This window comes from Pleurodeles waltl, chromosome 2_2 (genome assembly GCF_031143425.1).
Source record: "Pleurodeles waltl isolate 20211129_DDA chromosome 2_2, aPleWal1.hap1.20221129, whole genome shotgun sequence".
In the NCBI taxonomy this organism is placed as follows: Eukaryota; Metazoa; Chordata; class Amphibia; order Caudata; family Salamandridae; genus Pleurodeles; species Pleurodeles waltl.
The window spans coordinates 1,141,971,580-1,141,997,695 of NC_090439.1; the positions used below are offsets into that span (position 1 = coordinate 1,141,971,580).

Consider the following 26,116-nt stretch of genomic DNA (forward strand, 5'->3'; position numbering starts at 1 on the left):
CCCCTACAAACCCCAGGCTCTATTCCCTGGGCTTTGTAAGTGCGGGGAAGCCACTTTAAGGTATGTAGTGGGCACTGATGAACATGAGTAGATCAACTATAATGGCTTCACCGAACCTAGGCATGCTTGGTATCACTGGCCACTCCAAGGATCCTCCTGCATCACCTGGACTCTGGAGCTGTACTCCTTCGTTCACCGACCTGCTGGAACTTCTTCCCAAGAGGACGGATGTTGCCTACCTCCACCTCATGGTCCTCTCCGAGTGGTCTGGACACTGTCCCCTTCTTTTTCATGTTCTTCTTGTCCAGAATTCACCTTTGGGTTCCTCCGACCTGGTCCACGGTTCGCAACAGCAGCTGGACAAAGGAGGCTCCCATTGACTCTAATGAAGGTTTCTAACGTCAATTCACCTGCATGCGCCTGGGCTCCCTGGTGTGATACTCCACTTTCCTGGGTGGGGGAATTATCAAATCTTCCTTGTGCCAACTGGTTCCCTCGGGGTCCTCTGGGAAGGGTCCTTAATACTGAAAATTCCAACCGCAATGGTCCAGTGTTAGCCTATGGGACACTTGGCTAGATAGCACCTCTGCACAGAGGCGCTTGGGGGGTTTCTATTACTTAACTTGGGTGATTTCATACTCTTCCAGTCCCTGGGATCCTAACACACTTTCCTTGGTCGGCCATCTCCATCCTTATACCACTTTCTTAGTATATGGTTTGTTCCCCCAGCCAAAGTTCCATGTATTTCTATGCTTTTCCTGTTTGTTTCTAAGTATTTTTTGTGTGTAGATATCTCCAAGTGGAGATATATCAATTGGAGGATAGTATTAGTCAATACTTTATTTTTGTAATGCTTGGTTTGGTTCTTTCTTGTGTGAACATCACTGACTGCCTACTCTGGTATTGTAAGTGCTTTACACTCCTCCCTGATAAGCCTGAGCTGCCTTCCACAGCTACCTCTAGAGAGCTTTGGTTGTCTAAGCGCAAAAACACGATCACTAAGGATTGCCTGGACTCAGGATAGGGTGCCATAGATGTACAATGAAAACTGAGCTGGCCTCCTACACTGTAGGACTCCCACTTCAACGATGGGGAATGATTCAAGCATGTGAATCAATGAAAGATACCAACACTGGAGAATACAGTTACGGATAAGTAACTTACTTCCTTGTCTTCAAGTTTTTGCTTGCCCTGGATAGAAGTGCAGCAGTGTGCCACTGGAAGAGATGCAGATGGATAGGCCATGTGGACATGGTAGTCCTAGGTATATGGTATCAGTACCACAGCTGTGTTTTCCTGAAGAAATATAGATCTAAAAGTAGACAGTTTCCAAAACATGAATTCTCCAAATTCTCCTAATCTAGAAAGGAAATGTAGTCGAAGCATTTTTTAATGTGTAAATGTAAATTTCCTGTTAAACTTCACTGATACAATTATGATGCTGTTGTGCTAACAAACAAAATAATAAGAAATATTCCAGTGCTTGGATTGGGGCTATGTAACAGTTCATATGGCTGTGAAACACTTTTTCTTTCTAGGGTCCTATTGCTAATATTTATCTGCATTCAGACTGTGGCCTGGTCCCGTTTCACACGCAGTTTATATCTCAGTTTACTGCTTATAAAGTCAAATATTAGCCAAGGGGTAGAAATTTGTCATCTTACTGAAAAGTGTATTTTACCTGTCTTCATGTAAAGTGGACTTTTTCCGAACTCTTCTGTAGAACAGATGTTAATATGAAGTTTCGTAATAAACAAATGCCTACTATGTTCTGTTTAGGACTCGGTTGTAAAGAGGGAGTCCACAAAAGAATCTGCATCTTCCAGCTCTTGCCCCTCATCACAGGTGCTGCAGAATCTAGCAGGCCCTAGTTACCGCATGCACCCTTTTGGCCGAAAGAGAGGTGGAGATTATAGCCAGTCTGGGCTGATCAAAAAACAGAAACATGAAAGTCGGGCACCACATCAGAGGTCATCTTCTCCTTCTTTTTCATCTGCACAAGGAAGGAGTCCGCAAACACATTATTCAAGCAGGTATTCAGTTTTGTAGTTTGAAAGTGCTCTTATTTTCTTATGATTTATGACTGACTAAATAATGTGCAGGCAGGCTATTCTATAAACATTAATCCAGCTGCTACACATTTCAGGGCTCAAAATGTTTAATGATAAGGCAAATATCAGTCTGATAAAATGAGTGATTCCTGGCTATGGCTGAAACATTTAGTTATGCTATTCTGGTAGATCTGATTCTCTAGCATGACATTTTGTTCCAGTATATTTTTATTTAATTGTTTTTCTTCTTTGAATACACAACATTTACAAAAAAGAAAGATGATGTAGGCAAAGTTATCAGCGAGGGTCAAACATGAGAGTAAGTTCAGCGTTGAATCTGCACATGGTGCCATTAGTCATGTAGTGGAGAGAACTCTGCTCTTCTCAGTGTACAGATTTCAGTTTTTGCCTATTGCCTTGAAGGCTTCTGCTTGGTTACACTGAGCAAGATTTTTTGTCTGATTTGTGTTAACTTTTGTGGACAGAATCTTGCTTTCCATGTTATCTATTATTGGATCTTTCATGTTTTCACAAACTTGAAACTAAATCCCTCACCATCCTTGCGGGGGAGCCTCAGATAACACATTAAAGAAGAACAGCAATCAATCATACTCATTTGAAACAAATATCTTTTAATTTAGTAGCACACCCACCTCATTTAAAATTACCCAAAATTTCACAAGTGAGGTGGAGGTTTTCTGAAGTGCACTATCCAAGCGGCCACCATCACTCAGATTATGTAATCCATGTTTGTGCAGGGGGCCTCCACGGATCTCTGCTCTTATTCGGTTGATTGAGATTGGTATCTACCTCCTTGATCAGCCCTGGAGCATTTATTTCTTTTTTCTTCAGAATGTCAAACACTCCTAAGAAGTTTCTCTTCAGGAACTGTGGTACTTGTAGCCAAAAGCAACTTCATTCTGATGATGTTCATGACCTGTGTTTTTATTGCCTATGTCTTCAACACAGATGTTAGTACATGCAGATACTGCAGGATGTTTTCCACTAAAATCCTGCAAGATAGCAAATATGGAGTGCTTTACAGTTTGAAGAAAGAAAAATAGATGTTAGATGGCATGTGTGGCTCTAGATACACATGCTCTGCATACTCCTGCCATCTCATGTTGGGTCTGGAGAGGAGCAAGTTGTTTTTCTTCAAAGAAATGTTTTGACTCACAAGATCCAGTGACTCCTCGTCTTGGTGATATTGTGCATGGGCATAAACTCCTTTGTTAGATTGTTTTCTTTCTGCTATCTGGTTCAGACATGTGTGCCTCTGCTCTGTCTTTCAACTCTGTTTATTTTCTTAAATCTTTCTGTTCCCTTTCAAAGGTATTGTTATTGCACGCTTCTCCTATCAGCGCTCTCGATGCTTGCGTCTGTTTAGGCTCTGACCGACCGCCGTTCAGTGTGCCAGCTGCTGCCTTGGGCTTTCGCATCGACTGGAATGGTTACCTGATAGAACAGACTCCATTCCGCTTCTGTTCTCAGTGCCACGCCAAGTTCCCGCACACTGACCAACACCTCGTGTGCATCCTCCATCTCTCTCCAGACCACCGCGAGGTCGACTGTGTGTAGGAGGCTGGCCTGGCTTATAGTGGGTACGTTGTGGTCCTTACACCTTGTGCCAGGTCCAGTTATCCCTTATTAGTAGATTAGAAGTGTTCTAGCAGCTTAGGCTGATAGAGTTAGCTATAGCAGAGCAGCTTAGGCTGAACTAGGAGACATGCAAAGCTCCTACTATACCACTTATATTACTTAGCACTATATCATAAGAAACACAATACTCGGAGTTACTAAAAATAAAGGTACTTTATTTTAGTGACAATATGCCAAAAGTATCTCAGAGGATATACTCCATTAGGAGGTAAGTAATATACACAAAATATACACACAAACCAAAATCAGGTATGTAAACAGTTAGAAAAGTAGTACAAACACTGTAGAACACAATAGAACGCAATAGGAGACAATAGGCCTAGGGGCAACACAAACCATATACTCCAAAAGTGGAATGCGAATCACAAATGGACCCCAGGCCTAGTGTACTGTGTAGAGGGTCACTGGGAGTGTACGAAAACACTAAGGGTGTCCAAGATACCCCACCCCAAGACCCTGAAAAGTAGGAGTTAAGTTACCCTACTACCCCAGAAAGACAGTAAAGTCGAGATAGGGGATTCTGCAAAGGCAACAACTGACTGCAAAGCACTGAAGACGGATTCCTGGACCTGAGGACCTGTAAAGGAAGGTGACCATGTCCAAGAGTCACGCAAGTGTCCAGGTGGGGCAAGAGCCCACTAAACCCCGGATGAACGTGCAAAAGGGCTGCCTCCGGGTGGAAGAAGCCGAAGATTCTGCAACAACGGAAGGCCCCAGGAACTTCTCCTTTGGTCAGACGATGTCCCACGGCGTGCTGGAGGATGCAGAGTTGTTTCCACGCAGAAAGACCGCAAACAAGCCTTGCTAGCTGCAAGAGTCACGTTGAGGATTTTGGGTGCTGCCAGGGCCCAGGAAGAACCAGGAGGTCGCCCCTTGGAGGAGGAGACAGAGGGGGCGCTTAGCAACATGGAGAGCCCACACAGAAGCAGGCAGCACCCGCAGAAGCACCTGAACAGGCATTCAAAAGATCTGAGCACGACTGTCGACTCAGCACAACAAAAGAGGGTCCCACGAAGTCTGAGTCCAACTCAGCGATTTGGGCAGTGCAGGACAGAGTGCTGGGGACCTGGGCTAGGCTGTGCACAAAGGAAGTCTTGCAAAAGTGCACAGCAGCCCGAGCAGCTGCAGTTCACGCAGTACACAGGATGACCGTCTGGTGTGGGGAGGCAAGAACTTACCTCCACCAAATTTGGACAGAAGGGCCAATGGATTCAGCTCCAGTGTTCCAGGGAGCACGCTCGTTAGGATGAAAGGGGACCCAGAGGACCGGTGATGCGGACGTTTGGTGCCTGCGTTGGCAGGGGGAAGATTCCGTCGACCCACGGGAGATTTCTTCTTGGCTTCCAGTGCAGGGTGAAGGCAGACAGCCCTCAGAGCATGCACCACCAGGAAACAGTCGAGAAAGCTGGCAGGATGAGGCGCTACAATATTGCTGGTAGTCTTCTTGCTACTTTGTTGCGGTTTTGCAGGCGTCCTGGAGCAGTCAGCGGCCTGTCCTTGCCAGAAGTCGAAGAGGGAAGTGCAGAGGAACTCTGATGAGCTCTTGTATTCGTTATCTGAAGAGAAACCCACAGGAGAGACCCTAAATAGCCCTCAGAGGAGGATTGGCTGCAGGGAAAGGTAAGCACCTATCAGGAGGGGTCTCTGACGCCACCTGCTGGCACTGGCCACTCAGAGGTGTCCATTGTGCCCTCACACCTCTGCATCCAAGATGGCAGAGGTCTGGGACACACTGGAGGAGCTCTGGGCACTTCCCCTGGGGAGGTGCTGGTCAGGGGAGTGGTCACTCCCCTTTCCTTGGTCCAGTTTCGCACCAGAGCAGGGCTGGGGGGATCCCTGAACCGGTGTAGACTGGCTTATGCAAGCAGGGTACCATCGGTGCCCTTCAAAGCATTTCCAGAGGCCAGTAGCGGCTACTCCTCTCAGGCCCTTAACACCTATTTCCAAAGGGAGAGGGTGTAACACCCTCTCTCAGAGGAAATCCTTTGTTCTGCCTTCCTGGGACTGGGCTGCCCAGGCCCCAGGTGGGCAGAAACCTGTCTGAGGGTTGTCAGCAGCGGTAGCTGCAGATTAAACCCCGGGAAGTTAGTTTGCCAGTACCCGGGCTCTATCCTGGAGCCCCGGGGATGCATGGAATTGTCCCCCCAATACCACAATGGTATTGGGGTGACAATTCCATGATCCTAGACATGTTACATGGCCATGTTCGGAGTTTCCATTGTGACACTACATATAGGTATTGACCTATATGTAGTGCACGTGTGTAATGGTGTCCCCGCCCTCACAAAGTCTTGGGAAATTGCCCTGAACAATGTGGGGGCACCTTGGCTAGTGCCCCTAACCTTCACTAGGTGAGGGTTAGACATATAGGTGACTTATAAGTTACTTAAGTGCAGTGTAAAATGGCTGTGAAATAACGTGGACGTTATTTCACTTTGTCTGAGCTCCCTATGGATGGCTAAAGAAATGCTGCAGCCCACAGGGATCTCCTGGAACCCCAATACCCTGGGTACCTAGGTACCATATGCTAGGGAATTATAAGGGTGTTCCAGTGTGCCAATGAGAATTGGTTAAATTAGTCATTAGCCTGCAGTGACAATTTTAAAAGCAGAGAGAGCATAAACACTGAGGTTCTGGTTAGCAGAGCCTCAGTGAAACAGTTAGGCACCACACAGGGAACACATACAGGCCACAAACTTATGAGCACTGGGGTACTGGCTAGCAGGATCCCAGTGACACATACCAAACATACTGACAACATAGGGTTTTCACTATGAGCACTGGGCCCTGGCTGGCAGTATCCCAGTGAGACAGTAAAAACACCCTGACATATACTCACAAACAGGCCAAAAGTGGGGGTAACAAGGCTAGAAAGAGGCTACCTTCCTACACCGTGACACCTGTAAGTTTGTCCAGTCTTAAAACACCCTTTGAGATCAATGAGTTTGCCAGCTGGAAATGGCTCAGAAGACACCGGGCGACTCCTCCCACCCCATCAGACCTTTTTAGAGAGGAACTTGCTCAGGAGGAACTAGTGCAGGAGAAGGAAGCCTTCTCTATATAGGACAGTGCCAAGTCAGATGTCGAGTTCGACATTGAAAGTCAAGAACTTTCCTCTAGCCCTGTGCATGAGTACTGTGGCCCCTGCTGCCCCTCAGAAATCCTCCCAAAAAAAGTCTTACAGCCCATCATAGAGTTACCAAAAGACTGTTTTGGCCACCCTGCTTTCTGGCTCAGCACCAAAAATGTTTGCCAAGGCCAAAGCCATGCCATGGGCCTCAATAGCTTTGGGCCGAGGCATGGTTTCGGGACCAAGCCGTCAGCCTCGACATCGGCACTGACCAAGCTCCAAAGACCAAGACCTTAGCACTGAAGCCCTCAGAACTGAAAACCACGGAAGCCAGAGATTCAGGCCAGTCCTCCAGATCCAGGAAGGCACAGGTCCGATCATTGCCACACCTTCCCCTCCTATGCTTCCCAAAAGGAAACCTTCCTGTCAAGAGGCCTTGAACGTTCCCGTCCCCTCCAAGAGGAGGACAAAGGGCAAGGCGAATAGCCCACCTCGCAGACATCCTCACCACCTCTTCCACCCCATTCCTCACCACCACCCATTCCCCTACTCAGTCTCCACAATCGTCCATACAAGGGGACAACATTCCTCAGGGGGTCACAACAGTTCTGCACTGGGGATTTAGATAGGTTCTCCTGACAAAACAACATATGGGATGCCTATGACCCTGATCCCATTCCCTCATATTACCCTGAACTTTACCCTGCACAGCACTCATCACCAGAAGACAATATTTCTATCAGCAGGTAATTACTAGGGCAGCCGCCTTTCACCATGTAGAGCTGTACAAAGACCCCATTGAGTAAGATTTCTTGTTCGACACCCTTTCCACTACGCATCGGGATACGCAATTCCTCCCCATGCTCCCTGGTATGTTTAGGCATGCAGATGATATCTTCAAGGAGCCTGTACACTCTAGGGTGATGACCCACGGGTGGACAAGAAGCACAAAGTGCCCCCTTCTGACCGGCTTTACATCAGGGCACAGGCACCACCCAACTCCATAGTGGCAGCAACTGCCCATAAACAGGCTAACAGCCAGGCCACCAGGGACTCTTCTCCCCCAGAAAAGGAGAGCAAGAGGATTGATGCCACAGGGAAGAGGGTGGAGGCACAGGCCGCAAACCATTGGCGCATAACCAAATCTCAAACCATATGGACAGGTATGATCGGGCCCATTGAAATTAAATGGAGGAGCTACTACAGTAAATACACAAAGTGTGTGGGGTGGTGTAGGGGAGAACAGGTCTCTTGTGGCCTTTTCAATGTACGTTGGTTGAGCGCTCACCATAATGAAAGAGGATGTGTGGGTGTGACGGGTGGCTGGACCTTTGAGGGAGTTTACGGACTACGTGGTCTCACACACAGTATAGTGTCATGCTTCATCATATGACCACCTAGCCCCACCCAGGTAAGATGATACTTCCTGGGAGGAATCAACCTCGTTGTTAAAACAACTACAGAGGGAGTGCTGAGATTAAATCTTGGTGGATAATACAAGGAATCCAGATAAGGGTGGTGAAAGATAAAATTACCTTACAAATCACCTGTTTAACTAAGAAGTTTTAATGTCGGTGTTCGTAGGTAAGAGTAAAAACCGGGATGGGGACTCATTTGACTATAAAGACTCAAGTGGCCTAAAAAATGGGGACCAACATGTTTCTGCCCACCCTAAGAGCCAAAAAGGTTTGGGGCATTCATCAGGGTCAAGGATCCCTAAAGGTGGGGAGCAGATTTGTATGCTCGTTGGGAAAGATAAGTGCTCTGTGAAAATATGCCTACCTGGAAAATTTGAAGGGGTATGGCCTAAAAAAAGAAATAAGAAAACAAGTAAACGGTTGTGAAATATCTGTGCCACTTCACTACAAACCACAGCACACTGACGTGGAAAAACACACATACACATGCAAGAGTTATTGAGGTCTTTTGGCAATGAAAGCCTATTAAAACGGTCTTACCCTGTGAAAAACGGTGGATAGCCTCTGGTCTGGGAACTAACGGAAGGGGGTTGCCCTTTGTAGTCACGCTCTATGGGGGAGACATGGATTCAAAATATAAAAATATGGCTAAGGAGGTCGAGCTACCACTTGCTAGCAGGCTGGTAATTAAGAGGTGGTTGATAATGCGGAAAAGGGTTACTGAGTGATCACTATATCAATCTGTTGCAGGAGAATCACTAAGTAACACACTTGTAATAAAAACTTGTGAAGGAGAAAGAACATAATCACTAGACACACAAACATGGATACTTATCTCAAAAGGAGAGAAGAAGCCATGGAGAATCAAAGGGGGCCCACTGGGGAAGTTATTTGACTTACTACTCCAAAGGCAGCAACATGCTTGTACACCTATGTGGTCCGTGTCCCAGCCGCTTGTTCACTTGGGCCTGAACGCGGCAGGGGTTTAAGTGGATGCGCTGATTGATGTAAATTGTGCTCACGTGTGCCTCAGCTGGAGCATCGATGCTGCAGAACTTCTGGCGAGCCCGGCCACCAGGGACGCGAGCGCCCGGCTGCCGGGCAGGCCGGACGTAAGTGAGTCGTTTGGAGACACCGTGCGTCTACCCGGCCCCCAAGTGCTGGGAAATGTAGTCCCTGCACTCGGAGGCATGCGTGTCGGATGGTTGCCTAGCAACCGGGAGCCCAAGCGAGGGCTCGGAATGACAGCTGCTCCGATCGGAGCAGTTGGAAGCAATGGATATGACCGCGGTTCAGGGCGGGTGGCCGATAACACCTGTACACCTGGAGAAAAAGGTGGAGGGAAAAATAAGGGGGGGAGGCTGAAACACATGGAAGAACGAAACCACGGGGGACAAGGGGGGCAAAAAGGGGGAGGGAGGGGGAACAAAAGTGGAAAAGTAAAAAAAGGGGAAAGACTTGAAAGAAAGAAACGGGGGGGTGGGATAAGAAGGAGAAGAGAGGAGAGGAAGGGGGAGAAGGGAGGGGGTTACAAAGGAAGAAACAAGGGGAGAAAGAAGAAAAGAAAACAGAAGAAAGAGACAACAAGAAAGAAGTGGAAAAGAGGGGGTAGAGAGAAAAAAAAGGGGAGAAAATTGGAGAGGAGGGAAGGGGGAAAGGGAGGGATGTGTAATAGGTAGGGAAGGGACAGGGGAATGTTGCTAAGGTTTTACAGGGCTGACCATTGGATGTTATCATTGAGTCCCATGGTGTCTGTGTGCAGCCTCCATATCCATCTCTGTTCATAATATAACAGTTTTGGTTTCATGTTTATAGTCGGATTGCCGAGTTTGTCTATGACAAACCACTCCATATCATCGAGATCATGGTTGTTCAGAATGCAATGTTCTGTTAAATGGGTTGCATCCCCTCGGCATCTAATGGTACTTCGATGCTCACAGATGCATGTTCCCACTCTCCTGGTGGTCATGCTGATATACATGAGTTGGCAAGGGCATTTTATCATATAAATGACATTTTTACTGTTACAGTTTGTGAGGGTCCTCAACTCCCATGGTGTCTGCAACCCGAGTTCCAATTTGGTAGTCTTTTTTTTGTGAACTGGCAGTTGCCACAGGGGAAGTGACCCGTGGGTGGCGGTGGGTGCCATAATGTTGTTTGTTGACAGGAGTCCTGTCACATGGTCGAGTATGGACTACCATGTCACGGATGCTTTTTGCTTTTTTGAAGGCATTGAGTGGGGATTCAAAGTGAAGACCTCCTGATGTTAGGATCTTCCTTGATTATCTTTTTATCTGTATTGGATAGTGAGTTGAAGGTGGTTACACAGATTATGCTGTCCTTCTTATCGGCTTGTACCGATGGTTGCAGCAACAAATCCCTGTGGCTGAAATGAGCTCTTTTTTCGGCTCTTCTAGTGAGACGGGCTGGGTAGCCCTTGGCATGAAGTTTATTAGTAGGTTTCTTGACGTGCGTGGTGTAGTCTGTCAGTTCTGTGCAGTTACGTCGTAGGCGGAGAAATTGACCTACTGGTAGGTTCTCTTTGAGAGAACGTGGATGAAAGCTGAGGAATTGTAGCAGGTTGTTCCTGTCGGTTGGCTTATTGAAGACTTCTGTTTTTAAGAAGCTGTCCTTTTCAGATATGAGGAGATTGAGAAAGGAGAGTTCTTTGTCACCTATCGTTGATGTGAATCTCAAAAAAGGATTTAAAGCATTTAACCAGTTCACAAAAATTGTCTTGCCTTCTCTTGTTCCTGTCCAGACCAGGAGAATGTCATTGATGTAACGTTTCCATAGCCTGATTCGGTCACGGTATGGATTCTCTTAATTTAGGAAAAAACATTTCTCAAAGTGGTCTACGTAGAGACATGCCAGACTCAGGGCAAAGGTACTGCCCATCGAAGTTCCGTGTACTTAAATATAGTAATTTGTATTGAATTCAAAAAAGGTTTCTAGTAAGGGCTGTGTGTGCAGAATCTAAAATAAACTCTGGAAGAGTTATAGAGTTCCAAACACTGTTATTGAAAAGGTTACAGATAACATCAAGGGTGGCTCCCTGAGGTATGTTAGTATACAAAGACCTGACGTCCAGGGTTATCAAGTACTCCTTTTTCCTGTGTTGAATTCTAGGCCGTCAAGCAGATTGAGTACATCTTTTGTGTCCTTTACATATGTTGGTATTTGCTTCACCTACGGTTGTAAGAACCAGTCGCAAAATTGCGGGAGGGGCTCTGGAATGGACCCGATCCCAGATACTATTGGCCTCTTGTAGGAAGTTGACTCTGTATATACTATTTCAAAGTAAGAAATAGTGTACACAGAGTCCAAGGGTTCCCCTTAGAGGTAAGATAGTGGCAAAATTAGATCATTCTAATGCTCTATTTGGTGGTAGTGTGGTCGAGCAGTAGGCTTATCAGAGGGTAGTGTTAAGCATTTGTTTGACACACACAGGCAATACATGAGAACACACACTCACGGACCTAACTCTAGGCCAATAGGTTTTAATATAGAAAAATATTATTTTCTTAATTTATTTTAGAACCACGAGATTCAGTATTTAGGTAAGTACATAAATTGTAAGGTACTTCACAGTCAAGTATGGAACTTTGAATTAAAACAGTAGTATACCCAGTTTTGGCAAAAGTGGCAATAAGCTATTTTAAAAGTGGACACTGCAAAAATCAACAGTTCCTGGGGAAGGTAAGTATTGGTTAGTTTCTCAGGTAAGTAAAGCATTTACAAGTTCAGTCTCTTGGGCATAAGCAGCCCACCGTTGGGGGTTCAAGGCAACCCCAAACCCTCAGCACCAACAACTCCAGGCCTGTCAGGTGCAGAGGTCAAAGGAGGGCTCAAACAACATAAGTGCCTATGGAGAACAGGGGTGCTCCAGTTCCAGTCTGCTAGCAGGTAAGTACCTGCGTCCTCGGGGAGCAGACCAGGGGGGTTTTGTAGAGCACTTGGGGGGGGGAGGGGGACACAAGCACACAAAACACACCCTCATCGGCACAGGGGCGCAGTGTGCAAAGTATGTGTCGGGTTTTTTATTGAATCAGTGGAGGGACGGGGGGTCACTCTGGCAATGCAGGCAAAGCGCAGGGGGGTTTCTCGGGCCTGCCACCGACTGGGCGAGGATGAGAGCCACCTGCTGGTCACTCCTGCACCAGTAGTTGGTTCCTCTCGGTCCTGGGAGCTGCGGGTGGAGTGCTTGGTCCATGCGTCAGGTTCCTTTGTTACCAGGCAGTCGCGGTCAGGGGTAGTCTCGGGATCCTCTCTGCAGGCGTCGCTGTGGGGGTGCAGGGAGGTCGATTCAGGGTGTCCACGTTGTTGCAGTCGCCTGGGAGTCCTCTCTGCGGTGTTGGTTGTCCTGAACTCGAGCCGGGGGCGTCGGGAGCAGTGTGAAGATTCACGCTTCCAGTGGGAGGCTAGAGTCTCTTTAAAGTTGGTTTCTTGTTGCGGTTTTTGAACAGAGCCACTGTTCTCTGGAGGTTCTTGGTCCTTTAGGTGCAGGTCAGTCCTCTGAGTCCTCAGAGGTCGCTGGTCCCGCTGGATGCGTCGCTGTGCAGGTTCCTCTGAGTCTGGAGACAGGCCGGTAGGGCTGGGGCCAACTCAGTTGGTGTCTCCGTTGTCTCCGCGAGCTTTCAGGTCAGCAGTCCTCCTTCCTTCTTCAGGTTGCAGGAATCTGATTTCCTGGGTTCAGGGTCACCCCTAAATACTCAATTTCGGGGGGTGTTTAGGTCTGGGGGGCAGTAGCCAATGGCTACTGTCCTGGAGGGTGGCGACACCCTCTTTGTGCCTCTTCCTTGAGAGGATGGGGCACGTCCCTATCCCTATTGGGGGAATCCTCCAAAACAAGATGGAAAATTTCTAAAGGTAGGAGTCACCTCAACTCAGTGCACCTTAGGGGCTGTCCTGATTGGTGGGTGACTCCTCCTTGTTTTTCTCATTATCTCTTCCGGACTTGCCGCCAATAGTGGGGTCAGTGTCCGGAGGAGCGGGCATCTCCACTAGCTGGAATGCCCTCAGGCGCTGTAGCAACAGGCATGAGCCTTTGAGGCTCACCACCAGTTGTTACAGTTCCTGCAGACGCAGAGGGAGTTGAGAAGCACCTCCACCCAGTGCAGGCTTTGTTCCTGGCCACAGAGTGACAAAGGCACTCACCCCATGTGGCCAGAAACCTGTCTGGTTGTGGCAAGCTGGCAGGAACTGGTCAGCCTGAAAGTAGGAATTGGAATGGTATACAGGGGGCATCTCTAAGATGCCATCTGTGTGCATTTTTCAATAAATCCCACACTGACATAAGTGTGGATTTATTGTGCTGAGAGGTTTGATACCAAACGTCCCAGAATTCAGTGTATCCCACACCTACAATGTCTAAGATTTGGCTTAGACACTGTCGGGGCATAGTGCTCATGCAGCTATGCCTTGACCTGTGGTATAGTGCACTCTGCCTTAGGGCTGCAAGGCCTGCTGGAAGGGTGACTTACCTATGCCTTCAGTGGGATGTGGGCATGGCACTCTGAGGGGAGTGCCATGTCAACTTAGTCATTTTCTCCCCACCAGCACACACAAGCTGTGAGGCAGTGTGCATGTGCTGAGTGAGGGGTCCCCAGTGTGGCATAATACATATGCAGCCCTTAGAGACCTTCCCTGTCCACAGCGCCCTTGCTACCAGGGATACCATTTACAAGCTACTTATCTGTGTTCCAGGGCTGTGCCAATTGTGGAGACAAAGGTACAGTTTTAGGAAAGAACACTGGTGATGGGGCCTGGTTAGCAGGGTCCCAGAACACTTTCAATCAATCAGTCAATCAGAATATTTATAAAGCGCACTACTCACACGTTAGGGTCTCAAGGCGCTGGGGGGAGGGAAAGCTGCTGGTCGAAAAGCCATGTTTTGAGGCGCCTCCTGAAAGTTAGGGGGTCTTGGGTCTGGCGTAGCTGGAGAGGTAGTGAGTTCCAGGTCTTGGCGGCGATGTGTGAGAAGGATCTTCCGGCGGTGGTGCGGCGGATGCGGGGAATGGCGGCAAGAGCAAGGTTGGCGGAGCGAAGAAGGTGTGTGGGAGCATGGAAGGTAAGTCTGTTGCTGAGGTAGGCTGGGCCGGTGTTGTAGAGAGCTTTGTGAGCGTGGGAAAGGAGTTTGAAAGTGATCCTTTTCGGTACGGGTAGCCAGTGCAGGTCTCTGAGGAGGGGGGAGGTGTGGTTGCGGCGCGGGACGTCAAGGATGAGGCGGGCAGAAGTGTTCTGGATTCATTGTAGCTTGGATTGTAGCTTGACCGTTATTCCTGCATATAGGGCGTTGCCGTAGTCCAATCTGCTGCTGATCAGGGCGTGGGTGACGGTTTTCCTGGTCTCAATGGGGATCCATTTGAAGATCTTGCGGAGCATGTGGAGACTGTTGTAGCAGGAGGAGGAGACTGCGTTGACCTGTTGGATCATGCTGAGAGTGGAGTCCAGGATGAAGCCCAGGTTGCGAGCGTAGGTGGTGGGCGATGGTGCGGTGCCTAGGGAGTTGGGCTACCAGGAGTCGTTCCATGCTGAGGGGTTGGAGCCGAAGATGACGATCTCTGTTTTTTCGGTGTTTAGTTTGAGGCGGCTAGATTCCATCCACTTGGAGATGGCGTGAAGTCCATTGTGTAGGTTGTTTTGGGCAGTAGTGGGGTCTTTTGTGAGGGAGAGGATCAGCTGGGTGTCGTCTGCGTATGATACTATGTTGATGTGGTGTGTCCGTGCGATGTTGTCGAGAGGGGCCATGTAGACATTGAAGAGTGTTGGGCTAAGGGAGGATCCTTGAAGGACGCCACAGATGATCTTGGAGACCTCTGACAGGAATGGCGGAAGGCGGACTCTCTGGGTTCTGCCGGTGAGAAATGATGAGATCAAGTTGAGAGCCTTGTTGTGGATTCCGCCGTTGAGTCGTGTGCGGAGGGTGTGATGACATAACGTGTCGAAAGCGGCAGAGAGATCCAGCAGGATGAGTGCTGCGGTTTCTCCTTTGTCGAGCATGGTCCTTATGTCTGTGGCAGCGATGAGTGCGGTCTCTGTGCTGTGGTTTTTTCAGAATCCGGATTGGGAGGTGTTGAGCGCCTTACTGTCTTCTAGGAAACGGGAGAGCTGGGTGTTGACGTCTTTTTCAATGCTCTTGGCTGGGAAGGGGAGGAGGGAGATCGGCCGGTAGCTCTTCCGGTCATCTGGGTCTGCCTTGGGTTTCTTCAGTAGTAACTGAAGAAACCCATAACTGACATCAGCAAAATGTTAGGGGGTAACCATGCCAACAGTGGCATTTCCCTACACAATCAACAAACCCCCTACATAAACCACCCCCTCCCCCCCCCACTCCTCCCCCTCAAAATAAAAACAAAAGAGGTTGAGACTAACCTTTCCCAAGAGACTCTTCATTTTCTAAGTGGAAGAACCTGGAAAGGCCATCTGCATTGGCAAAGTCAGTCGCAGGTCTGTATTCCACTACAAAGTCCATTCCCTGTAGGGATATGGACCACCTCAACATTTTAGGCTTCTCTCCTTTCATTTGCATTAGCCATCTGAGAGGTCTGTGGTCAGTTTGAACTGTGAAGTGACTAGCAAACAGGTATGGTCTCAACTTCTTCAGGGACCAAACTACAGCAAAGGCCTCCCTCTCAATGGCACTCCAACGTTGCTCCCTGGAGAGTAACCACCTGCTAATAAAAGCAACAGGCTGGTCAAGCACATCATTGGTTTGAGATAGAACTGCTCCTATCCCGTGCTCAGAGGCATCAGTCTGCAAAATGAACTGCTTTGAATAATCTGGAGCTTTCAAAACTGGTGCTGAGCACATAGCTTCTTTCAGGGTGTCAAAGGCCTTTTGACAGTTCAGGGTCCAGTTCACTTTTCTGGGCATTTCCTTGGAGGTAGGTTGTAAGGAAATGCCTCCTTGGCATGGTTATTCCCTAACTTTTTGCCTTTGCTGATGCTAAGTTTTGATTGAAAGTGTGCTGGGACTCTGCTAACCATGCCCCAGCACCGGTGTTCTTTCCCTAAACTGTACCTTTGCTTCCACAATTGGCACAGCCCTTGCACTCAGATAAGTCCCTTGTAACTGGTACCCCTGGTACCAAGGACCCTGATGCCAGGGAAGGCCTCTAAGGGCTGCAGCATGGCTTATGCCACCCTGGGGACCCCTCACTCAGCACATGCACACTGCCTCACAGCATGTGTGTGCTGGTGGGGAGAAAATGACTAAGTCGACTTGGCACTCCCCTCAGAGTGGCATGCCAACCTCACACTACCTGTGGCATAGGTAAGTCACCCCTCTAGCAGGCCTTGAAGCTCTAAGGCAGGGTGCACTATACCACAGGTGACGGCATATGTGCTAGAGCACTATGCCCCTACAGTGTCTAAGCAAAACCTTAGACTTTTATAGGTGCAGGGTAGCCATAAGAGTATATGGTCTGGGAGTTTGTCAAACACGAACTCCACAGTTTCATAATGGCTACACTGAAATCTGAGAAGTTTGGTATCAAACTTCTCAGCACAATAAATGCACACTGATGCCAGTGTGCAATGTGTTGGAACATGCACCCAGAGGGCATCTTAGAGATGCCCCCTGAATACCAATCTAACTTCTAGTGTAGGCTGATCAGTTTCTGCCAGCCTGCCACACACCAGACATGTTGCTGGCCACAAGGAGAGGGTGCCTTTGTCACACTGTGGCCAGGAACAGAGCCTGTACTGGGTGGAGGTGCTTCTCAACTCCCCCTGCAGGAACTGTAACACCTTTTGTTACAGCGCCCCAGTGCATCCCAACTAGTAGAGATGCCCGCCCCTCCGGCCACAGCCCCCACTTTTGGCGGAGATAATGAGAAAAACAAGGAGGAGTCACCCACCAGTCAGGACAGCCCCTAAGGTGTCCTGAGCTGAGGTGACCCCTGCTTTTAGAAATCCTCCATCTCGAGTTTGGAGGATTCCCCCAATAGGATTAGGAATGTGCCCCCCTCCCCTCAGGGAGGAGGCACAAAGAGGGTGTAGCCACTCTCCTGGACAGTAGCCATTGGCTGCTGCCCTCCTAGACCTAAACACACCCCTAAATTTAGTATTTAGGGGCCCCCAGAACCTAGGAAATCAGATTCCTGCAACCTGAAGAAACAAGGACTGCTGACCTACAAGCCTGCAGAGAAGAAGGACGACAACAACTGCTTTGGCCCCAGCCCTACCAGCCTGTCTCCTGTCTCGAAAACCTGCAACCAGTGACGCATCTGACAGGGACCAGCGACCTCTGAAGCCTCAGAGGACTGCCCTGGACTAAAGGACCAAGAAACTCCTGTGAGCAGCAGCTCTGCTCAACAACAGCAACTTCTTTGCAACAAAGAAGCAGCTTTTAAAGGCTTCACGTTTCCCGACGGAAGCGTGAGACTTCCCAATCTGCATCCGACACCCCTGGCTCGAGATCCAGAGAACAAACACCACAGGGAGGACTCCTCGGTGACTGCGAGCCCGTAAGTAGCCTGAGACGACCCCCCTCAGCCCCCACAGCGACACCTGCAGAGAGAATCCAGAGGCTCCCCCTGACCGCAACTGCCTGTAACAAGGGACCCGATGCCTGGAACCAGCACTGCACCCGCAGCCCCCAGGACCTGAAGGAACTGAACCTCAGTGCAGGAGTTACCCCCAGACAACCCTCTGCCTAGCCCAGGTGGTGGCTATCCGGAGAAGCCCCCCCCGTGCCTGCCTGCACCGCTAGAGTGACCCCCGGGTCCCTCCATTGTTTCCTACCAGAATCCCAACACCTGCTTTGCACACTGCACCCGGCCATTCCTGTGCAGCTGAGGGTGTGTTTTGTGTGCCTACTTGTGTCCCCCTCAGTGCTCTACAAAACCCCCCTGGTCTGCCCCCCGAGGATGCGGGTACTTACCTGCTGGCAGACTGGAACTGGAGCACACCTGTTCTCCTTAAGCACCTATGTGTTTTGGGCACCTCTTTGAGTTCTACACCTGACCAGCCCCACTACCACAAAATAGAGCATTAGAATTCTCTAATTTTGCCACTATCTTACCTGTAAGGGGAACCCTTGGACTCTGTATTTCTATTTTTTACTATACTTTGAAATAGTATCTACAGAGCCAACTACCTACATAGGTTCTTTGAGGGGTGTCACTATGGATCCATATCCCTTCACAAACCTCCTATAGTACCCAGTCAAGCCAAGGAATGCCCTGGCTTGAGTCTGGGTTTTTGGAGCTTCCCAGTCCTGAATAGTCTGGATCTTGGGTTGGAGTGGCTGAACTTGGCCTCCACCTACAAGATGTCCCAAGTAAACCACTGTACCCTGCCCTATCTGACATTTAGATCCCTTGATAGAGAGGCCTGCTGCTTGCAGGGCCTGCAAAACCTTCTTCAGGTGGACCAGGTGATCCTGCCAGTTTTAGCTAAAGACAGCAGTATCATCTAGATCTCCTAAACTAAAGGACTCCAAACCAGCAAGTACTTGAGTCACCAATCTGTAAAAGGTGGCAGGGGCATTCTTTAAGCCAAAGGGCATAACAGTTAACTGATAATGCCCATCAGGTTAGAGAATGCTGTCTTTTCTTTTGCTTCAGGTCCCATTTTGATTTGCCAGTACCTTGCTGTCAAGTCAAAGCTACTTAAATCAATTCATCTGCTCTTGGTATGGGGTGAGCATCTGTCTTGGTGACAGAGTTGAGCCCTCTTTAGTCCACACAAAACCTCATCTCTCTCTTTCCATCCTTGGTGTGAGGTTTGGGGACAAGAGTACTGGGCTAGCCCAGGGACTGTCAGAGTGCTCTATCACTCCCAGTTGCAGCATCTTGTGGACTTCCACTTTAATGATTTATTTGACTTGGTCAGTGTAAGGAAATGCGTCCTTGGCATGGTTACCCCCTGACTTTTTGCCTTTGCTGATGCCAAGTTATGATTTGAAAGTGTGTTGAGGCCTGCTAACCCCCCAGCACCAGTGTTCTTTCCCTAACCTATACCTTTGTCTCCACAATTGGCACACCCTGACATCCAGGTAAGTCCCTTGTAACTGGTACCCCTGGTACCAAGGGCCTTGATGCCAGGGAAGGTCTCTAAGGGCTGCAGCATGTCTTATGCCACCCTGGGGACCCCTCACTCAGCACATGCACACTGCTTGCCAGCTTGTGTGTGCTGATGGGGAGAAAATGACTAAGTCGACATGGCTCTCCCCTCGGGGTGCCATGCCAACCTCACACTGCCTATGGCATAGATAAGTCACCCCTCTAGCAGGCCTTACAGCCCTAAGGCAGGGTGCACTATACCACAGGTGAGGGCCTAGGTGCATGAGCACTATGCCCCTACAATGTCTAAGCAAAACCTTAGACATTGTAAGTGCAGGGTAGCCATAAGAGTATATGGTCTGGGAGTCTGTCATACACGAACTCCACAGCACCATAATGGTTACACTGAAAACTCAGAAGTTTGGTATCAAACTTCTCAGCACAATAAATGTACCCTGATGCCAGTGTGCAATACACCCAGAGGGCATCTTAGAGATGCCCGCTGAAAACATACCCGACTTCCAGTGTGGGCTGACTAGTTTTGCCAGCCTGCTACACACCAGACATGTTGCTGGCCACATGGGGAGAGTGCCTTTGTCACTCTGTGGCTAGTAACAAAGCCTGTACTGGGTGGAGGTGCTTCTCACCTCCCCCTGCAGGAACTGTAACACCTGGCGTTGAGCCTCAAAGTCTCACCCCCTTTGTTACAGCGCCACAGGGCATCCCAGCTAGTGGAGATGCCCGCCCCCTCCGGCCACGCCCCACTTTTGGCGGCAAGGCCGGAGGAGATAATGAGAAAAACAAGGAGGAGTCACTGGCCAGTCAGGACAACCCCTAAGGTGTCCTGACCTGAGGTGACTCTGACTTTTAGAAATCCTCCATCTTGCAGATGGAGGATTCCCCCAATAGTATTAGGGATGTGCCCCCCTCCCCTCAGGAAGGAGGCACAAAGAGGGTGTAGCCACCCTCAGGGCTAGTGGCTATTGGCTACTAACCTCCCAGACCTAAACACACCCCTAAATAGAGTATTTAGGGGCCCCCAGAACCAAGCAAGAGAGATTCCTGTAATCTGAAGATGAAGAAGGACTGCTGACCTGAAGCCCTGCAGAGAAGACGGAGACACCGACTGCTTTGGCCCCAGCCCTACCGGGCTGTCTCCTCACTCCAAGAAAAACTGCAACAGTGACGCGTCCCCCAGGGTCCAGCGGCCTCAAGGGACTACCTTGCATCCAAAAGGACCAAAAACTCCTGAGGACAGCGGCCCTGTTCCACAAAGACTGCAACTTTGCAACAAATAAGCAACTTTTAAAGACCACACATTTCCCGCCGGAAGCATGAGACTTTCCACTCTGCACCCAACGCCCCTGGCTCTACCTTCGGAGAACCAGCACTACAGGGAGGACTCCCCGGTGACTGCGACCCTGTGAGTAGCCAGAGTTGACCCGCCCCCAGACACCCCCCCCCCGCGCCTTCCCAGCGACACCTGCAGAGGGAATCCAGAGGCTCCCCCTGACTGCGACTGCCTGCTTCAAAGAACCCAACGCCTGGGAAACACACTGCACCCGCAGCCCCCAGGACCTGAAGGATCCGACCTCCAGTGCAGGAGTGACCCCCAGGTGGCCCTCTCCCTTGCCCAGGTGGTGGCTACCCCCTTGCCTGCCTACATCGCTGTAGAGACCCCTGGGTCTCCCATTGAAACCTATTGCAAACCCGACGCCTGTTTGCACTCTGCATCCGGCCACCCCTGTGCTGCTGAGGGTGTACTTTTTGTGCTGACTTGTGTCCCAACCCCCCCTGGTCTGCTCTCCGAAGTCGCGGGTACTTACCTGCTGGCAGACTGGAACCGGGGCACCCCCTTCTCCATTGAAGCCTATGCGTTTTGGGCACCACTTTGACCTCTGCACCTGACCGGCCCTGAGCTGCTGGTGTGGCTTGCCCTGAACCCCCAACGGTGGGCTACCTTGGACCCAACTTTGAACCCTGTGAGTGCTTTACTTACCTGAAAAACTAATAAATACATACCTCCCCCAGGAACTGTTGAATTTTGCACTGTGTCCAATTTTAAAATAGCTTATTGCCATTTTTGCCAAAACTATACATGCTATTGTGATGATTCAAAGTTCCTAAGATACCTTAGTGAAATACCTTTCATTTAAAGTAATGTTTGTAAATCTTGAACCTGTGGTTCTTAAAATAAGCTAAGAAAATATATTTTTCTATATAAAAACCTATTGGCCTGGAATTGTCTTTGAGTGTGTGTTCCTCATTTATTGCCTGTGTGTGTACAACAAATGCTTAACACTGCCCTCTGATAAGCCTACTGCTCGACCACACTACCACAAAATAGAGCATTAGAATTATCTCTTTTTGCCACTATCTTACCTCTAAGGGGAACCCTTGGACTCTGTGCATGCTATTTCTTACTTTGAAATAGTACATACAGAGCCAACTTCCTACAGTCAGACTGCCTAAATATTTTATTCAGGAGACCTGTGTCCACATCATGGGTACACAGGTGTGTCTGACCTAGGGTCAAGGAAAAGAGAGGATCCAGAGGCTCCCCCTGACCTTGACTGCCTGGAACAAAGGAACCCGACGCCTGGACCAAGCACTGCATCCGCAGCCCCCAGGACCAAGAGGAACCACCTACCAGTGTAGGAGTGACCAGCAGGCAGCCCTCATCCTAGCCCAGTCGGTGGCTGGCCGGAGAAGCTCCCTGTATCCTGCCTGCATCGCCTAAGTGACCCCCTGGTCCCTCCATTGCAAACCCGATGCCTACTTTGCCTATTGCACCCAGCCTCCCCTGTTCCACTGAGGGTGTGTTTTGTGGGCTTGTTTGTCCTCCCCCCCCCCCCAATCCCCTCCCCCCCCACCACCCCCCCCCCCCCCCCCCCCCCACCCCCCCCACTCAGTGCTCTACAATACACCACCTGGTCTGCTCCCCAAGGACGCATGTACTTACCTGTAAACAGAGTAGGACAGGAGCACCCCTGTTCTTCATAGGCACCTATGTGTTTTGGGCCCTTCTTTGACCTCTGCACCTGACCGGCCGTGTGTTGCTGGTGCTGTAACTTTGGAGTTTCCTGAACCCCCAACGGTGGGCTGCCTATGCCCAGGAGACTGACTGTGTAAGTGCTTTACTTACCTGAGAAAACTAACCAAACTTACCCTCCCCAGGACCTGTTGATTTTGGTACTGTATTCACTTTTAAAATAGCTATTTGCCATTTTATCCAAAAATGTGTGTACTACTGTTTTAAATCAAAGTTCCTTACTTAGCTGTGTGAGGTACCTTGCATTTTATGTACTTACCTCAAATCATGAGGTTCAAAAATAAATTAAGAAAATATATTTTTCTATATAAAACCATTGGCCTGGAGTTTAGTCTTTAAGTGTGTGTTCCTCATTTATTGCCAGTATGTGTACAACAAATGCTTAACACTACCCTCTGATAAGCCTACTGCCTGACCACACTACCACAAAATAGAGCATTAATATTATCTAATTTTGCCGCTACCAACCTCTAAGGGGAACCCTTGGACTCTGTGCACACCATCTCTCACTTTGAGGTAGTATATACAGAGCCAACTTCCTACGCTCAGGCTTCGTATTACAATGCCCCAGGGCACTCCACCTTGTAGAGATGCCCAGCCTCCAGACAAAGCCCCACTTTTGGCAGCAAGTCTGGAGTGATAATGAGAAAACCAAGGTGGAGTCACCCCCTCAGCCAGGTCCACCCCTAAGATGACCAGAGCTGAAATGACCCCCTTCTTGAAAAATCCTCCATCTTGCTTTGGAGCATTAGGACCAATAAGGATAGGAGTGTAGCCACCCTCCGGGACAGTAACCATTGGCTACTACCCCCTAACACACCCCTAAAAGAAGGACTGCCTAGCTGGAAAAACCCAGCAGAGAAGAATGAAGACGACAGCTGCTTTGGCTTCAGCCCTACCAGCCTGTCTCCAACTTCAGAGAACCTGCACCAGCAACGCATCCTGCGGGCCCAGCGACCTCTGCCGACTCATAGGACTGCCCTGCAACTACAAAGGATCAAGAACTCCTGTGGACAGCGGACCTGTCCAACCAAAGAAAGAAGAAACCATCTTTAAAGGGACTCTCACCTCACTCCAGAAGCGTGAGTCCCCACCACTCTGCACCAGATGCCCGTGGCCTGTGTCCAGAGAAACCAATGTCCCAGAGAGGACCCCCCAGGCGACTCCGACAACGTGTCCACCCTGGGCGGACCTCTCTGCACCCCCACGACGACACCTGCAGAGGGAATCCCAAGGACCCCCATGACCGCGACTGCTCGGGACGAAGATATGCGACGTCTGGAGAAGCACTGCACACGCAGCCCCCAGGCCTGTGAGAAACCGACCACCGGTGCAGCAGTGACCAGCAGGCGGCCCTCACTCTTGCTCATTCGGTGGCTGGCCCGAGAAGCCCCCCTGTGCCCTGCCTGCAATGTTTGAATGACATCCTGGTTCCTCCATTAAATCCTTTTGAAAACCCAATGCCCTGTTTGCACACTGCCCCCGGCCCTGTGCTGCTGAGGATGTGTTTTGTGTGCCTACTTGGGCCCCCTGGTCTGCCCCTGAGGACGTGGGTACTTAACTGCCAGCAGACCGGAACCAGAGCACCCCCTGTCTCCATAGGCGCCCATGTTATTTTGGCTCCTCTTTGACCTCTGCACCTGACCAGCCCTGTGTTGCTGGATGTTTGGGGTTGACTTGAACCCCCAACGGTGGGCTACCTATGCCCCTGAGACTGAACTTGTAAGTGCTTTACTTACCGTATTAACTAAACTGTACTTACCTCTCCCAGGAACTTTTGAAAATTGCAATGTCCACTTTTAAAATAGCTTATTGCCATTTTCTGAAAAACTGTGTACATTACTGTTTTAATTCAAAGTTCTAACTATACCTATGCAAAGTACCTTACATTTAATGTACTTACCTGCAATCTGAATCTTGTGGTTCCAAAAGTAAATTAACAAAATAATATTTTCCTATATAAAAGCCTATTGGCCTGGACTTAAGTAATTGAGTGTGTGCTTTCAATTATTGCTTGTGTGTGTACAACAAATGCTTAACGCTACCCTCTGATAAGCCTAACTGCTCGACCACACTACCACTAATGGAGCATTAGTATTATCTGTCAAGCCTTTTGGGGAACTCCTGGACTCTGTGCACACTATGGGGGTCATTACAACCCTGGCGGATGGTGTTAAAGGTGCAGTAATACCGCAAACAGGCCGGCAGACAAAAAAAGGGAATCATGACCCTGGCGGAAACCGCCAACAAAGACAGCCACTTTAACACTCCGCCCGCAACGGCGGTACAGACGAGCAGCGCGGCGGTCACCGCCAACAGACAGGCGGAAGACAATGTACCGCCCATAGTATCACAACCTACCAATCCGCCACCTTTTCCGGGGATAAAAAGATGGCGGAAACAGTTACTGGAATGGGAAAACGCTCACCTGAACACATCCCACGAGGAAGGAGGACTCCATGGAGCCCGAATTACAAATCCTACCGGCCCTTGTATTCCTACTCATCTACGAAGAGCAACGCCGGCGCCGCCGAAGACAACGGTGAGTACTGCACCTACAACATAGGGGAAGGAGGGAGGCAAAAGTTAGGGGGACACACACGAAACACCCCCACCCTTGCATATTACAACACACACACCAATGCATTCACAAAAATCACAGTAACAACCCACAACCCCCCCCGGACGAATGCAAAGACAAAACAAAATCAGTTCAAACATTGTAATGTAGCAATATACATGTCTCGAAAATATACGGATATAAAGTATATACAGTACGAGAAGTAGTGCAGATATGCACATATCAATGTCCGTGCACCACTAGTCCAAAAATGCATGGGCGAGGCCCACAAAAGATACCTGTCCACACACGGAGAGAACACTGCCAGGGCATCAGATAGAAATACTACAGGCACCTCAGGGGGAAGGGAAGGGGGGGGTACCTCAGCCGGATGAGTGCAAAGCCAGATCCATGACGGGGCTCCATGTCCATTGATGTATCCTGGGGAGTGCAAAGCCACAGTCTCTCAAGTCTCTACAGTGGGTGGCTTGCCCACTGTACCATCCTGGGGAGTGCAAAGCCACAGTCTCTCAAGTCTCTACAGTGGGTGGCTTGCCCACTGTACCATCCTGGGGAGTGCAAAGCCACAGTCTCTCAAGTCTCTACAGTGGGTGGCTTGCCCACTGTACCATCCTGGGGAGTGCAAAGCCACAGTCTCAAGTCTCTACAGTGGGTGGCGTGCCCACTGTACCATCCTGGGGATTGCAAAGCCACAGTCTCTCAAGTCTCTACAGTGGGTGGCGTGCCCACTGTACCATCCTGGGGAGTGCAAAGCCACAGTCTCTCAAGTGGATAACAGTCTCCACTGGTTCTGGAGGGGGACTGGTGACCTGAGTGCTTCATCCTGTGCAGGACAGACTGAGTGGATGCAAGTCTCCACTGGTTCTGGAGGGGGACTGGTGCCCTGAGTGCTTCATCCTGTGCAGGACATACTGAGTGGATGCAAGTCTCCACTGGTTCTGGAGGGGGACTGGTGCCCTGAGTGCTTCATCCTGTGCAGGACAGACTGAGTGGATGCAAGTCTCCACTGGTTCTGGAGGGGGACTGGTGCCCTGAGTGCATCACTCTCCCCGTGACGGTCCGAGTTGCGTCACTCCCCCTGCCGCTCATAGGCTAGCGGTGCTTGCCATGGCGGTCTTTGCCCTGTTCAGCAGTGCTTTGCCATGGCTGTTCTGGACTGTTCAGCGGTGCTTGCCCTGTTCAGCGGTGCTTTGCCATGGCGGTTCTGGACTGTTCAGCGGTGCTTGCCCTGTTCAGCGGTCCTTTGCCATGGCGGTTCTGAACTGTTCAGCGGTGC

The 26,116-nt window shown here is 49.6% G+C and overlaps 1 protein-coding gene across 9 annotated transcripts in view; it reads left to right on the plus strand.

The window, feature by feature from the left end:
- The window catches only part of NUGGC (nuclear GTPase, germinal center associated), a 1,501,499-nt gene that overhangs the window by 1,332,730 nt on the left and 142,653 nt on the right, over positions 1-26,116 (plus strand). For all 9 annotated transcript variants that reach the window (XM_069221057.1, XM_069221058.1, XM_069221055.1 and 6 more), the window contains one exon: positions 1,780-2,033. In XM_069221057.1, coding sequence (XP_069077158.1) covers positions 1,780-2,033 — 254 coding nt within the window. The remainder of the gene's footprint in view (positions 1-1,779; positions 2,034-26,116) is intronic.